Source organism: Bombyx mandarina, chromosome 04 (assembly GCF_030267445.1).
Source record: "Bombyx mandarina strain Sakado chromosome 04, ASM3026744v2".
Taxonomy (NCBI): Eukaryota; Metazoa; Arthropoda; class Insecta; order Lepidoptera; family Bombycidae; genus Bombyx; species Bombyx mandarina.
Genome location: NC_143211.1, coordinates 11149561 through 11163379, shown reverse-complemented (window position 1 = coordinate 11163379; position 13819 = coordinate 11149561). Strand labels below are relative to the sequence as shown.

At 38.0% G+C, this 13819-nt stretch overlaps 2 protein-coding genes across 2 annotated transcripts; one reads left to right on the top strand and one right to left on the bottom strand.

Annotated features, from left to right (window-relative positions):
- The first annotated feature begins 120 nt into the window (after positions 1–120).
- On the top strand, positions 121–2016 carry LOC114248366 (succinate dehydrogenase assembly factor 4, mitochondrial). Its single transcript, XM_028181580.2, has 2 exons — positions 121–266; positions 337–2016. The coding sequence occupies exons 1-2, from the start codon at positions 221–223 to the stop codon at positions 630–632; spliced, it is 342 nt and encodes a 113-aa protein (XP_028037381.2). The 5' UTR covers positions 121–220; the 3' UTR covers positions 633–2016.
- Positions 1919–13230, bottom strand: Ahcy (adenosylhomocysteinase). Its single transcript, XM_028181579.2, has 4 exons — positions 12827–13230; positions 12354–12544; positions 5191–5343; positions 1919–2999 (listed from the first exon to the last, which is right to left on the bottom strand). Exons 1-4 carry the CDS (start codon positions 12846–12848, stop codon positions 2073–2075), a joined length of 1293 nt encoding a protein of 430 aa, XP_028037380.2. The 5' UTR covers positions 12849–13230; the 3' UTR covers positions 1919–2072.
- Between the last annotated feature and the right edge of the window lie 589 nt (positions 13231–13819).

The following is a 13819-nucleotide window of genomic DNA, read 5'->3' as shown; positions in this document are numbered from 1 at the left end:
TTCATTAAATTCCTTTCCATCATTTTCATATAAAAAAGTTACGTATCATTAAAATTAAAATAAGACTTGACCTAAAGGTCTTAGTTACCAGGTCATAAAATCTTTTTTAAAATATATGAAAGTATTGGAAAATAATCGCCAAAAGTGTATAGTCTATGATCGTCAACATAGATTAAACACATAAATATTATCGCCAAATTTCGTTTCAAATACTAATATCATGTTGTGGAACGCTATAAGAAAGTTAAGAAATAAGGCCTTAAAATGTGAGCCTTTTAATTTCTTAGAATAAAAAGTGTATTCTTAAATGAAATAAATTATTTTATAATTTTACAGTGAATAATGGAAGGATATGTTTAAGTCATTATTACTCACAACAGCCACCGATCGAAAAAGAAAATGAAAGTGTAAAAAAACCTGAGTCAAAACGATTATCTGAGTTTAGAAAAAAATTGAGAGAAACTACATCAATCACTGATCTTGGTGAACAAACTTCAAATTCCAAGGAAGATGCTTTGCCTCCTTGGCCCAACAATACTAACCCCAACACTGGTGAAGTTGGTGGTCCCAAAGGGCCTGAACCAACCAGATATGGTGATTGGGAAAGAAAAGGAAGAGTATCTGATTTCTAAATTCAAAATTATGCTTTGTTCTTGCTATTATCCCTAAGTTGTTGAGTTACACAGAAACTTAACATAGTTATAAAAGTTAGATTAACTTTGGTTCCATTTCTTTCTTTCATTGTGTAATAGAGTAGAAAATATTGTATAATACAAAAATAACCTGTTGAGAAGGTTCTCAATTATATGTTTTTTTTTAATATATAAAGTTAGAATTTATTTTAATTAAATTTACCATGCTGCTAAATGTATGATGTTTATGGTTGATTTTGTATTAAATAATTAGATTTTATTTTTTAATTACAATTTTGTGTAGTTTTGTTTTTGAGGGATTGGACAGATAAAACGCAAGACATTTCAAACATACTTTACACCATTTAAGTTTCTTTGTTGAGTCATTTGTCAACATGAACTATTTCATTTAGTACTACCTGCTTGTGAGATTTGAGCCTTGGCATGTAGTTGGTTTTCCTGTCCATTGAACCACAATACATTTTTCTTGAGTTGAGCAACAACATTTTTACATTAAAATGTTACCTTGAATATTGAAGGACTCACAAGAGGTCCTACCACCAGTAATTACGCAAATTATATAATAATTTTGTGGGTTTCATTTTTATTACACGATGTTATTCCTTCACCATGGAAGTCAATCATGAACATTTGTGGATTACGTATTTCATTAGAAAAATTGACGCCCGCCGACCCGCCTGAGATTCACATCGTTCACCACGAATGCCGGATGTCATACCCGTTAGGGCACGACGACTTCAAAATTTTTGCCATTCGAATCACAATCGACTAAAAAGATTCAGCAAGAAGCTCAGCTGATCAAGTTACACCTCCAAATCTAACCGAGAATGGGAAAGTGGATAGGAGGATCCGAAATGACAATGAAGAGTTTAGAGCAACAGCAGCTGTATGTTGTCTAGCCTCTTAGACCAATTTGCACCCAGCTCGTAACAATATTACAAATAGCAGTAATCTACAGATTCGCTCTTAGCTTAGTACGCAAATTTAAAGCAGCCACTTCCAGCTTGTTTGTTTTTTGCCACAAAATTGCTAAATTTGAATGTCAAACGAAATTTATCTAATGCAGCGATAGTTATCATAAAATAGAAAAAATGTGATAAAACCTGCATAGTGTAACTTTTAATGGTGTGTAAGCTGTTAAATTATGACAAACATTTGGACTGCTGTCGCTGTCCAAAGTATAATGGGAGATATTGATGGAAGACCTGTGTAACATTCCTCATGTTCATAAGGAATAAACCCTTTCATAAGGAATAAAAAATCGATTATTCCATGAAATTATTTATTTGTTTCCATTAAGTATAAAACCCGTTCGATCAATAACATTTTTTAAAATAAACTGAATCAAGTCGTTTTTAATTAAGTATGATTTTTTTTCTTCCTTTACGTTTAAAAGTACATACATAGATTAGCAGCAAGTTAATATCTGTAATGATCTGGCTTGTAAGGTCCTTCTCGAGAGACACCAATGTATTTGGCTTGTTTAGGTGTTAACTTCGTCAGTTTTACACCAAGGTGATCCAAATGCAAGGCAGCTACTTCCTCGTCAAGTTTCTTAGGTAGTGTGTGGACACCTATTGGATATGTGTCTGCTTTGGTCCACAGCTCTATCTGAGCTAGGACTTGATTTGTGAATGAATTAGACATTACAAAAGAGGAATGGCCGGTTGCGCAACCTAAATTAACGAGTCTTCCTGCAGCAAGAACAATAATATGGTTACCATTTTGTAACTCATAACGATCAACATGTTGTTTGATGTTAACTTTTTTTGCGTTGTTATCTAGCCATGCAACATCAATTTCGCAATCAAAGTGACCAATGTTGCACACAATTGCATCGTCCTTCATTCTAAGAAGATGTTCTTTGCATATAATGTCAATATTTCCTGTCGTGGTGACAAAGATTTGACCCACTTCAGCGGCTTCCTCCATAGTAGTCACTTGAAAACCTTCCATTGCAGCCTGAAGTGCGTTGATGGGATCGATTTCGGTAACGATCACTCTACCGCCAAAACCTTTGAACGCTTGGGCGCATCCTTTTCCAACGTCACCATAACCTGCCACTACACAAACTTTCCCGGCAATCATTATGTCTGTTGCCCTTTTGATTCCGTCGAGCAAAGACTCCCTACATCCATACAAGTTGTCGAATTTGCTTTTTGTTACTGAATCGTTAACGTTGATTGCAGGAACTTTTAAAAGTCCTTCTCGGAACATTTTGTACAAATTATGTACCCCGGTTGTAGTTTCTTCAGTGATACCTTTTACGTCTTTTAAAAGATCGGGGTACTTAGTGTGGACTAAGTTTGTTAAGTCACCCCCATCATCCAAGATCATATTGAGAGGCTGGAAAAAAATTGATATTAAATAAATGACTATTATTTCGCAGAAAGATATCTTGAGATCAGTTTAGATTTTAGGGATATCCGGAATGAAACAGCAGGGCAAACCATAATATAAATATTACACCTTTGGCCCTTTAATGTCGAGTGTCGATTATGACTGAGTGCTTTTCCTATGTTATTTGTTACAAAAACGAAACACTGGTCTAAGGATAATACTCGCGAAAATCGCATGAGTAACACTCGTCGTCAGTATGGTTAAAAACAGACTCGACGTAGCACACTTTAAATCGCAGGCCTATCATATATTATCAGGGTCGGAAAGGGTCAACATCAGCGGTCCGTACTGGAGATATGATCGGGGACTGGGTCGCGACGGATGATGCCTGTCTTTCCAGCTAATAGAAGTGTTGATCAAGCATATCTGTTTCCTGATGTACATTCGATTGCATTCTAGAGCCGTTGATGGGGTGGATATAGACGCGAACGAGCGGGCATCACTAAAACTACGCTAAAGAGCGCGAAGTGTGACACACGATTCAGTAATTAAAGCGCGTTTAGATTAGAGAACAGTAGTAGAGAACAATAGAAGAATACGTAACGATATTCTTTGAACCCGTGTATGTATTTTGATTGTGGAAACCGCCACTAAAGGTGAATGTTGTCCTGAACCTTGTATAAAATCAAATTGCACAATATCCTGGTTCACCAAAACCTTCCATTAATATTAGTTTATATTGTTGATCTCAAATTTATAAGAGTGTTATATCCTTAGAATAATTACACATAGAACGATAGTTCTCTTCAAAGCGGTCTGTCAAAAGTGAGGCAAAAATATAATCTATGTGTGCGTAAGGTACTTGTATTTACGCTCGACGAAACGCACACAGTGAAAAAAAGAATGTTGCCAATCTATTAACTTTCTCTAAAAATAGAGAATTTCAAACTATTACTTGTGATCACAGAACAAATGTGATTGTTAGACTACACCTTTTATTTATTTGGAACTCATCAATTATTACTGCTGAACTGATGACAAGGCCCATAAATCCCCTAAACGATTAGGAGCTAAATATAAGTGCAATTCGTCTATAGAAACTACTCGGTAGTAACCCGTTTTGTTTACATCCTAAATAATCTAACGTACCTATTTACCAGAATACACGAATATTGCCTGCATGATGAAAATAAAACTTGTTTATTTTTTTTTGTTTTTTGTTTAAACCCGCCACCACACGACCTACTTCAAAATACTTACGTTATTTGGTGTAAAGTTATTATTTTTGGTGGCATTGTTTATAGGGCGGTTTTTTAATTTAATAATAGTGTAACTTACAAAAAACACGCGAATATTCTAATTCACTTAGAAGCATTCTAGTTTACGTCTGTATCTATAGTCAAGCAAAGTAGTTACTTTTGCTTAAGGAATGACCTAAGAAAATATTTTATGCTCAAACAAACAAGTGCCAGAATTGTCGAGAAAAGTCATGTTTCAAGTTATAACTTGTCTATAGATAGATACGGGTCTTAGAGTGAAAAAAACAAGTATAATTATTTATTTCAGTAGCCTTGTAACAACTGAAACTGTTTTCTGAACAATTGTCGCTTCGATGATAGGAAGGAAAGCTAAAACCAAACCAAAACATAAAATTACATATTATTATTATAATTATGCGAACTTGTTCTGTTTTTGTCTCAGTTTCCTTATTAATCAATTTAATTTAATAAAAAAATGCGCTTGTAATTGCCTAATTGAGACTGTTTCACTTTTAATTTAACAACAAAATGTGTGAGAATATTTCATATGTGTTGGCAACATTTTCATAAACTATAGCATTACAAATTATTGAAATTTATTTTTCATTTTGATGAATGTTTTACGTAAAAATATACGTTCATACGCATTACTTACCCGTGAAATGTAATGTTACTATCTTTCTTGTGTTTTTCCGATGTACTATGACATCCGTTCATTGAACAAACCGTCATTTTTAATAAAATTTTCGGGAGTACTTTTCAATACGACACGTCCTTGAGCACTGACGGGCCGAATAATGAACTTAGCCAATATGGCTAGGTTTGAGTTGCCTCACTTTACGGAGGCGGACTCGGTTTCTATGTGTAATTATTCTAAGGTTATATCTAATTAATAGTATTATTGTGGACTTTTTTCCTAAACTAGCATAAATTATTACCTTTCCATCAGGGAAGATCAATGTTTGTTCAATACACCAAATATACTCGTCATCAGTTTCTCCCTTCCAGGCATAGATGGGTATTCCTACGGCAACCAGTGCAGCTGCGGCCTCGTCTTGTGTACTATAAATGTTACTGCTGGACCATTGTACCTAAAATAATAGATATTTCTCGTAATTCAATTAAAAAAAAACAATATTTTCATTTATTAATAGTTTTAAAATTACAATGTATATATTACATAAATCTAAAAATTATGACAATTTTGCGTCACATAATAACAGTATTTACAGCTACCATAAAAAACAGTAACGCGCAATTCCACCCAAACTTCTTCTAATCACTGATAATCAAACTAGCGACCCGCCGAAACATTAAATTTTATTATTGATAGCTGAGTCCCGCGATGTTACCGGCAGTTATTGTTGTACCGCGGGTGAAACTAGTCTAAAAAAGTAGCCTAAGTTACTCCTTATATCATCAGCTACCTATCAGTGAAAGTCCCGTCAAAATCGGTCCAGCCGTTCCAGAGATTAGCCGGAACAAACAGACAGACAGACAGACAAAACTTGTAAAAAATGTTATTTTGGTGAATGTACCGTATATATATTCATATGCATGTAGTAAAAAGAAGCTATTCCAATATTACAAACAGACATTCTAATTTTATTTATATGTATAGATTAACCCCTCCAAATGAAATCTATTGAAATAACCCCTTTTTACTACTTTTTACAATTTTGTGTCTGTCTTTTTGTTCCGGCTAATCTCTGGAACGGCTGGACCGATTTTGATGAGACTTTCACTAATAGGTAGCTGATGATATAAGGAGTAACTTAGGCTACTTTTTTAGACTAACTTCGCCTCGCGGCGTCACCCGCGGTTATTGTCGTACCGCGCGCAACATGGCGGGACTCGCGTATCAATAATAATATTTAATGTTTCCGAAGCGAAGCGAGGGCGTGTCGCTAGTATTTAATAAAAAAAACACGGAAGAAGGGAGACCAAGATATTTTGACATAATTATTTTTAAGCTAATTATCAAGTTTGCACAGCTGCTTCCTTCATTAATTCTGTCATTTTAAATAAAAAAGGTTTTTTTTTTTTATTTGAACTTGAAGGTGTTTGAAACTTAGACATAAGAACTTTGTTTTTATAAAAAATATTGTTCATGATTCAATATATTTACTTATAGTTATTTAGATGAACGCAGAGTTCAGTTACTTGATAAATAATCAATATCTGAACAAATTTTATTATTGTATAAATGGACTGTTTTTTAGAACGAAATGTGTATCTTATCATTTTTTTTGCGTTAATTCACTAGTGGGGTATTTTTTTTTTCATTTAAATTTGAATACTGACCAAAAATGTTTACATTAATTTTGTAAAAGAAACCTATGTATTATCATAAAATAAAGAGAATGAAAATTAAGGACACATACTTAGGAGTTTCGAATTTGAACTGATTTTGTTCAAGAAGGGATGCAAAAAGAATACAGAATCGTGGATTTTGCCTTACGCGCCAGCTTCACTTTGTAATAGAAGAAGAAAAATCGTCGTCGTACTCGGGGGCAAGGGGTGGGCCTCGGGGCAAACCCATCTGCCCGGGAATGAACTCCCCGCCTTCAGGGCAGGGGTGAGGTCTGTCCGTGGCGTGCTGGACACACTCATAACGGCATATGTATTACATATATATATAACTAGCGACCCGCCCTCGCTTCGCTTCGGAAACTGTAATTTATTATTGATTTCTCCCCTATTTAATGGATGTTATTATACATATAAACCTTCTTCTTCAATCACTCTATCTATTAAAAACCGCATCAAAATCCGTTGCGTAGTTTTAAAGATTTAAGCATACATAGGGACAGAGAAAGCGACTTTGTCTTATACTATGTAGTGATAAGATGGCTTGTTTACGGTCGGCAGCGGGCTCCTTTCTATCTATAACTACTTACAACTAACTGTACATTATATAAAAAGCAAACAACAGTCAGCAAAAACGAACGCTGGATAGGGGGAAGACCGAGGCGGGGAGGGACCGACTTGAAAACACTCCCCTGACGGGGGAGTGGTGAAATGGGCCCACATTGGGGGTAGGGGGGCGCCCCAACAATGTGGGGGAATGATGAGTGTGGACAGTTCAGTCCCATGGGGGCACTCGTTATGAGCACTCCCATATCAGTCCGGTTAAGCAGACTATCTTACCATAGTAGAGGGTTCCAGTAACTCCCTTGGTAGTGCCCGACCATCAAGTGGTCTGGCGTGCAAAGGAGCTATATTGTGGAGATGCTCGTGGGATCCACCATCAGCCCGCTCGTAAAGACTAGGAGCAAGATCCCGGGCTATTACGTCATTTCTGACTCAACTCCGGTCGATATTAACCCCCAGGTACCGGACGCTGGATCCAAACTCGACATTGACGCCACGGAGACTGAGCTGTCCCGGGATAACTCTTGTACGGACCGGACCGAAGAGGATTGCCACGGTCTTCCCCACGTTGATCGCGACTCTTCATCGGTCCAGCCACTTTGCAGTAAGTCCAATAACTTCTACATCCTCGAGATGGCCGCAGAGGGGAAGTTGGATGATGCGAAGTAAGCGCTGTCGTCGGCAAACAGCGCCAACTTCACGTCTGCTTCCCACGCTCGAGGGCAGCGTCAATGTCGTTGGTACAAAGAGGGTAGAGTGGTGCCAGAACGCTTCCCTGAGGAACCCCGGCCGTGACTGGGCGCACCGACAACTTGACGCCCTCGATCGCGACAAGGAAGGATCTTCCCTTCAGGTATGACCCCAGCAGTCATACGTAGGCGTGCTGGAGGTTCGTGTTACGCAATAACTTGTACACCAGTACCGCATGCCAGACACGGTCGAAGGCCTTCTTGATATCGAGAAAGACTGCGGCCGTGTACTGGCGCGCGTTGGATCGATCCGTCAAATGGTGCACAACGCGGACACTGTAGTAGGCATAGTAACATCAACGCCATTCGCCCTATCACCCTCTTCGGCCCACATACCGTGGGCCTCGAAAGCCAAGCATCTAGGCGTCACTCTAGACAGAGGGATGTCATTCCGTCCCTACATAAAGACTGCACGCGACCTTGTCGCGTTCATACTCGGACGCCTCTATCCGATGATCTGCAGGCGAAGTAAATTGTCCCTTGGTAATAAGGTGACTCTCTACAAAACTTGCATACGAGCGGTCATGGCCTACGTAAGAGTATATTAAAACTTTCGAGATATAATACGTCTTTACAGCTTCTACGGGGCTATTTCGATTCAGACACTGCTGGATTATATTATGTATTTATTACATTAGTTTCCTCAGTCAAATAGTTAAATATAATATAATAATATATATAGTGAGATCTGTTCTTCTAAAGTTAAAGTGTCAATATAAATTGTAATTAAATGATACTTTTCTCATAAGTTACAACTAAACTTGAGCTAAAAATGTATTGTTAGCAAAATAATCCTATTAGCATTACAAAGTAACTAAAGTAACAGATAGCACAAAATAATTCCATCTTTTGAGAACGTAAATGCTTACAGTATGCATGTATAATAAACAACCAGCACCGATCAAAGGTTATTGTCGTAGATAAGGATGAATAAATACAGAAAGATCGGTTAGGTTTTTTTACTTTTTATGACCCAATATTATCAGACGCCTTTATAGCCTACGTATGTTAGGTTATTGAAGCCCATAGCTCACAATACTATGAATACCTCATTGTTTGATGTAAACGGCAACATTTGCATCTTTAAATATGCCGTATGATTGCTTCGTAGTAGAAATATGAAGGATGATGGTACCCACCCATGCGGGCTTGCAAAATACTCTACCAACAGTCATGTCGAAGAACGCTCAGACTTCACGTACGATTCCGTAGTCTTAAAAAACGGTCCCAGTAAAAGTAAACAATACATTTAAAAATATTTTGATCATCTCAAGATAATGTGTTCCATATCTTAGTTTATTAATATGTAAATTATCATCATCGGACGAAGCTTTTTAATGAGGTTTGCGTCAGTTTACTGGCGATAAACGCTACATAAAGAAATCGAATTATGGTTCTTCCATTTGATTTCCCTTTCACTTTTAATATCTGTGTCTATTTCTTTAAGTTTTGTATCACTTATATGGATGGACGAGCTCACGGCCAGGCTGGTGTGAAGTAGTTACCAGAACACATAGATACCCATAACTTAAATGCCGCCACTCACCATGAGACATTACATGCAAATTATAATTTTTGATTTTTACTACACGATGTTATTCCTTGATCATTAAAATCATTTGTAAGCATGTGTTAACTGTGTATTTTATTGGAAAATTTGATAGCTTGCAGGGTTTCGAACACTGGCACAAGCGCATTGCTGGATACAAATGTATTTCATCATCATCATCATCAGCCTGTATCTCTCCACTGCTGGATGTAGGCCCCTCCCATAGTCCGCCACAATGAACGGTCCTTTGCCTTCCGCATCCAATCTTTCCCAGCATATCGCCGAAAGTCATCGGTTATACGGGCAAGGGGACGCCCATGCTGCGCTTACCGGTACGTGGTCTCCAGTCCAGAACACGTCTGCTCCATCGGCCATTGGTTCTGCGACACGTACGTCCGGCCCATAGCCATTTCAGCTTGCTAATCTTTAGGGCTGAGACGGTTACTTTGGTTCTTTGACGGATTTCTTCATTTCTGACTCGATTCATCAAAGAAACTCCGAGCATACACTTTTCCATATCACGCTGAGCGACTTTGAACTTACGGACCAGACCCACGATCAATGTCCACGTTTCAGAAGACTTTTTCTTTAGGCATTGCGGGATTGCTGAGTTCAAGATATGACGGAGTTTTCCATACGCAGCCCATCCCAACTGTATGCGCCTATCAGCTTCCTTCTCAAAGTTGGCCCTGCCTAGCTGAACAATTTGGCCTAGATAGGTGTATTCAGACATACTTCGAGTACCGCAGATTGGACTATTACCGGTCCAGGAATTATATGGTCGCTGAACATGACCTTAGTTTTGTCCAGATTCATACCCAGACCCACACGTCGTGACGCGGCATTGAGCTCACCCAGCATACAGCTGAGATCCTCCAGCGACTCTGCCATTCGGAGGTCTGCAAATCGGAGGTGTGAGAGATACTCGCCATTGATTGCAGCGCAGCTTACTCCAGTCCAGAGTCTTGAAGACATCCTCGAGAGCAGCAGTGAACAATTTTGGCGATATAACGTCACCCTGTCGCACCCTTCTGTGAAGCTCAATCGGGTTTGTCTGCTAGTTTTGGATCTGGACTGTCATTTTAGCGGCTTTATATAAACTCTTCCAACACCTCAACGTACCGATAATTGACTAGGCGTCCCTGTAAGGATTCCAGAATAGCTCAAGTTTCGACGGAGTCGAAGGCTTTTTCGTAGTCCACAAACGCGAAACACAGAGGAAGATTGTATTCTACAGTCTTCTGAATAACCTGTCTCAGCGTGTGCATGTGGTCTACCATACTGTAGCCTTTGCGAAACCCAGCCTGCTCCGGATGTTGGAACTCGTCAAGTCTATAGGCCGAGCGATTTGTAAGGACTCTCGAGAACAGCTTATAAATATGGCTAAGAAGTGCAATAGGCCTGTAGTTCTTGAGCAGGGCACGGTCCCCCATCTTAAAGAAAAGAATGACAGTACCCTTGCTCTAGGCTTCCAGTGTAGTTGGTTTTTTTCAAATATATTTAACGTTATTTTTCTAACTGCATAGGTAAAAACTCTCTTTTAGTTATTGTTTCTTAAACCAGAAGTTGTACATTAAGAGTTTTCTTTCATGTGTTACCTACACTTCCTTAAGGAGATCCAATTATTATTATAAAGTAATCTGCAATATATATTTTATAATTTCATCAAGTTAATGAAATTGTGTAAGCATTAGATTAGATAATATTTATTTATATGATTATGAGACAGTAATAATTTTAATCTTAAATTTGGTTGCCTGACAGTTTTTATCATATAGATATATCATTGGTGTAATCAAATGTTAAAAGTGTTTTATGAGGAAATCAGATATGCTATCTAGTATTGGCACTTATCTAAGGCAACATTGATTGATTGAAGGTATGGTTTAAGTTGTCAAAGGATTGCACACTTAAAAGAAAAGGACAATCAATTCAGGTAATCACAGAGAGAATTCCCCCTAAAACATGGAAAAAAGTATAGAGAGCATAAGTCTATTTGTAGTCCCAAAATTTAAAAATGAACGGAAATGAAACCAAAGTTGTTGACTTTCGAAACTGTCTTATTTTATGTCTAGACCAATTGGAACTATCAGAAACTTGGATGTAGCAGGCCAGAGATGGGAGCAGTACTCCATTCAAGCCAAAGCTCTAAGATCAATTGTAATACCAAAAAATATGTCACAACTATTATTATAAAATACATAAATTACAAAATGATGAATATGTTACATCATGAATAATTATTGATAAGCAAAGACTTCTATTTGTACTTGTTGATAAGTAAGGTTCATAATGATAAATGTCAACTATATGATTAATATGACGAAACCATCTGTATAGTATGATAAGGAATGAAAATAATTGATTTTTTCATTTGATTACCAAATGCCACATTTTTCAAAGCATAATGTTTTTCATAAAGGATAAGACGTCTGGTGCATTCGTATCGAGTGATGCAACGGTGTTCGAATCCCGCAGGCGGGTACCAATTTTTCTAATGAAATACTTACTCGACAAATGTTCATGATTGACTTCCACGGTGAAGGAATAACATAGTGTAATAAAAATCAAACCTGCAAAATTATAATTTGCGTAATCACTGGTGGTAGGAGCTCTTGGGAGTCCGCACAGGTAGGTACCACAACCCCGCCTATTTCTGGCGTGAAGCAGTAATGCGTTTCGGTTTGAAGGGTGGGGTAGCCGTTGTAACTATAGACTTATGACCTTAGAACTTATATCTCAAGGTGGGTGGCGCATTTACGTTGTAGGTGTTTATGGGCTCCAGTAACCACTTCACACCAGGTGGGCTGTGAGCTCGTCTACCCATCTAAGCAATAAATAAAAAAAATCATATGAACTTGCTTTTAATAAAAGCATGCGTTTGGTAACTTCTAAAGAAAAATTTATGATTGAATGTTTGATTTCTCACCTCTGCTCCCAATTCTATTAAAGTCTCAATAAGAACCGCTGTTTGTACTGTCATGTGTAAGCTGCCGGCTATTCTGGCACCTTTGAGTATTTTAGCTGGAGCATATTTCCGACGACATGCCATAAGGCCTGGCATTTCTTTCTCTGCTAACATAATTTCTTTTCGGCCCCATTCAGCCAATTTCTCGTCAGCTAAAATGTATATATGGTAAACTTCAGAAAATCGAACCTTGCAAGAGTACTATATTATGCGACGAGTGCCTTCTTATAAAAGACGTATATTTAAATACGTACAAATTCAATACATTTTTAACAAAAAATCTTATTTGCTATTCAAACTCAATGTTAGACATATTTTTCTACGTTGTTAAAATATTGGTTATTAATAAAATCACATGTAGGTACATATTTCAAAGATAATTAAATTTTACTCTCGTGAAAGCAAATTTAGAATTATATTTAAATCAAACTTACCGATTTTGTAAGGAGGCTTCATTTTGTAGTACAAAGTTTGATATACCTACGGTAAATTCACTTGCTATTTTCTTTTGAGGTTATTTTTATTATAATACCGGAAATAAATTGGGACTTGATATTGTAGAACGCGTTCGCGTGCACAGAACGCTGCGTATTTTAGAAGAGTAAGTTACAGATCAGTAATGTAGCGAGTAGACTTGTGTAGCCTGTAAATGATTCATTCCAATGAACGGCTCCGAGTCTCCGAGTAGTCCGAGTCAAATAAATTCGTTCACCTACAAAATGTTTTAGGTTCGCAGTTAGCTCCGCTCCGATTGGGTACGGCTGGTGAACGAGTCATTATTTAGGCTTCAACAATATTGGTCACGCGCGGATTAGTAATGGGATGCTAATGGATTATTGGGATGGCGCCACCTTTGGAGTTTGTTAGTTACTAATTACCGCGACTATCCAAAGCGTGGTTCTACCCGATCGATCACGCTTTACCGCTAGCTGCCTAGATGGCGGCACTTGTATATTGTGTGGTGCTTGTGCTTACGAAAAGCTACGTGAGCTTCGTCACCCCCTCCCGCCGCCCGCGTGCATCCATCGCCGACACCCGCACAACAGTCACTGGCAAGGTCTACAGGTGAGTGCAAGTTCTTTTAATTTATTGCCATTTTATTGCTGCTTCCGTGTAATCATTCGCCCGCCCGCTCGCTTATGTGTATTTAATTTATATCTTTAGTTTGATTACTAGCTTTTGTTTACCGCTATATAGTTTTACCGCTCCGCTAATTATAAGTGACAAACATTTGTCACATACCGCTTAGGACGGCTATTTACACGCCTTTCTACAACCCCGCTTTATATGCTCCCGCCGCAGGAGGGCTATTTACACGCCCCCTTGCTACCCCAAAGTTTGGTCCTGCGAGCCTGGATTAGATCCAGCTTAAATTTTAATTAAAATTAGAATTAATTTATGATTACCCCCATTCGCCATTTTGTTAC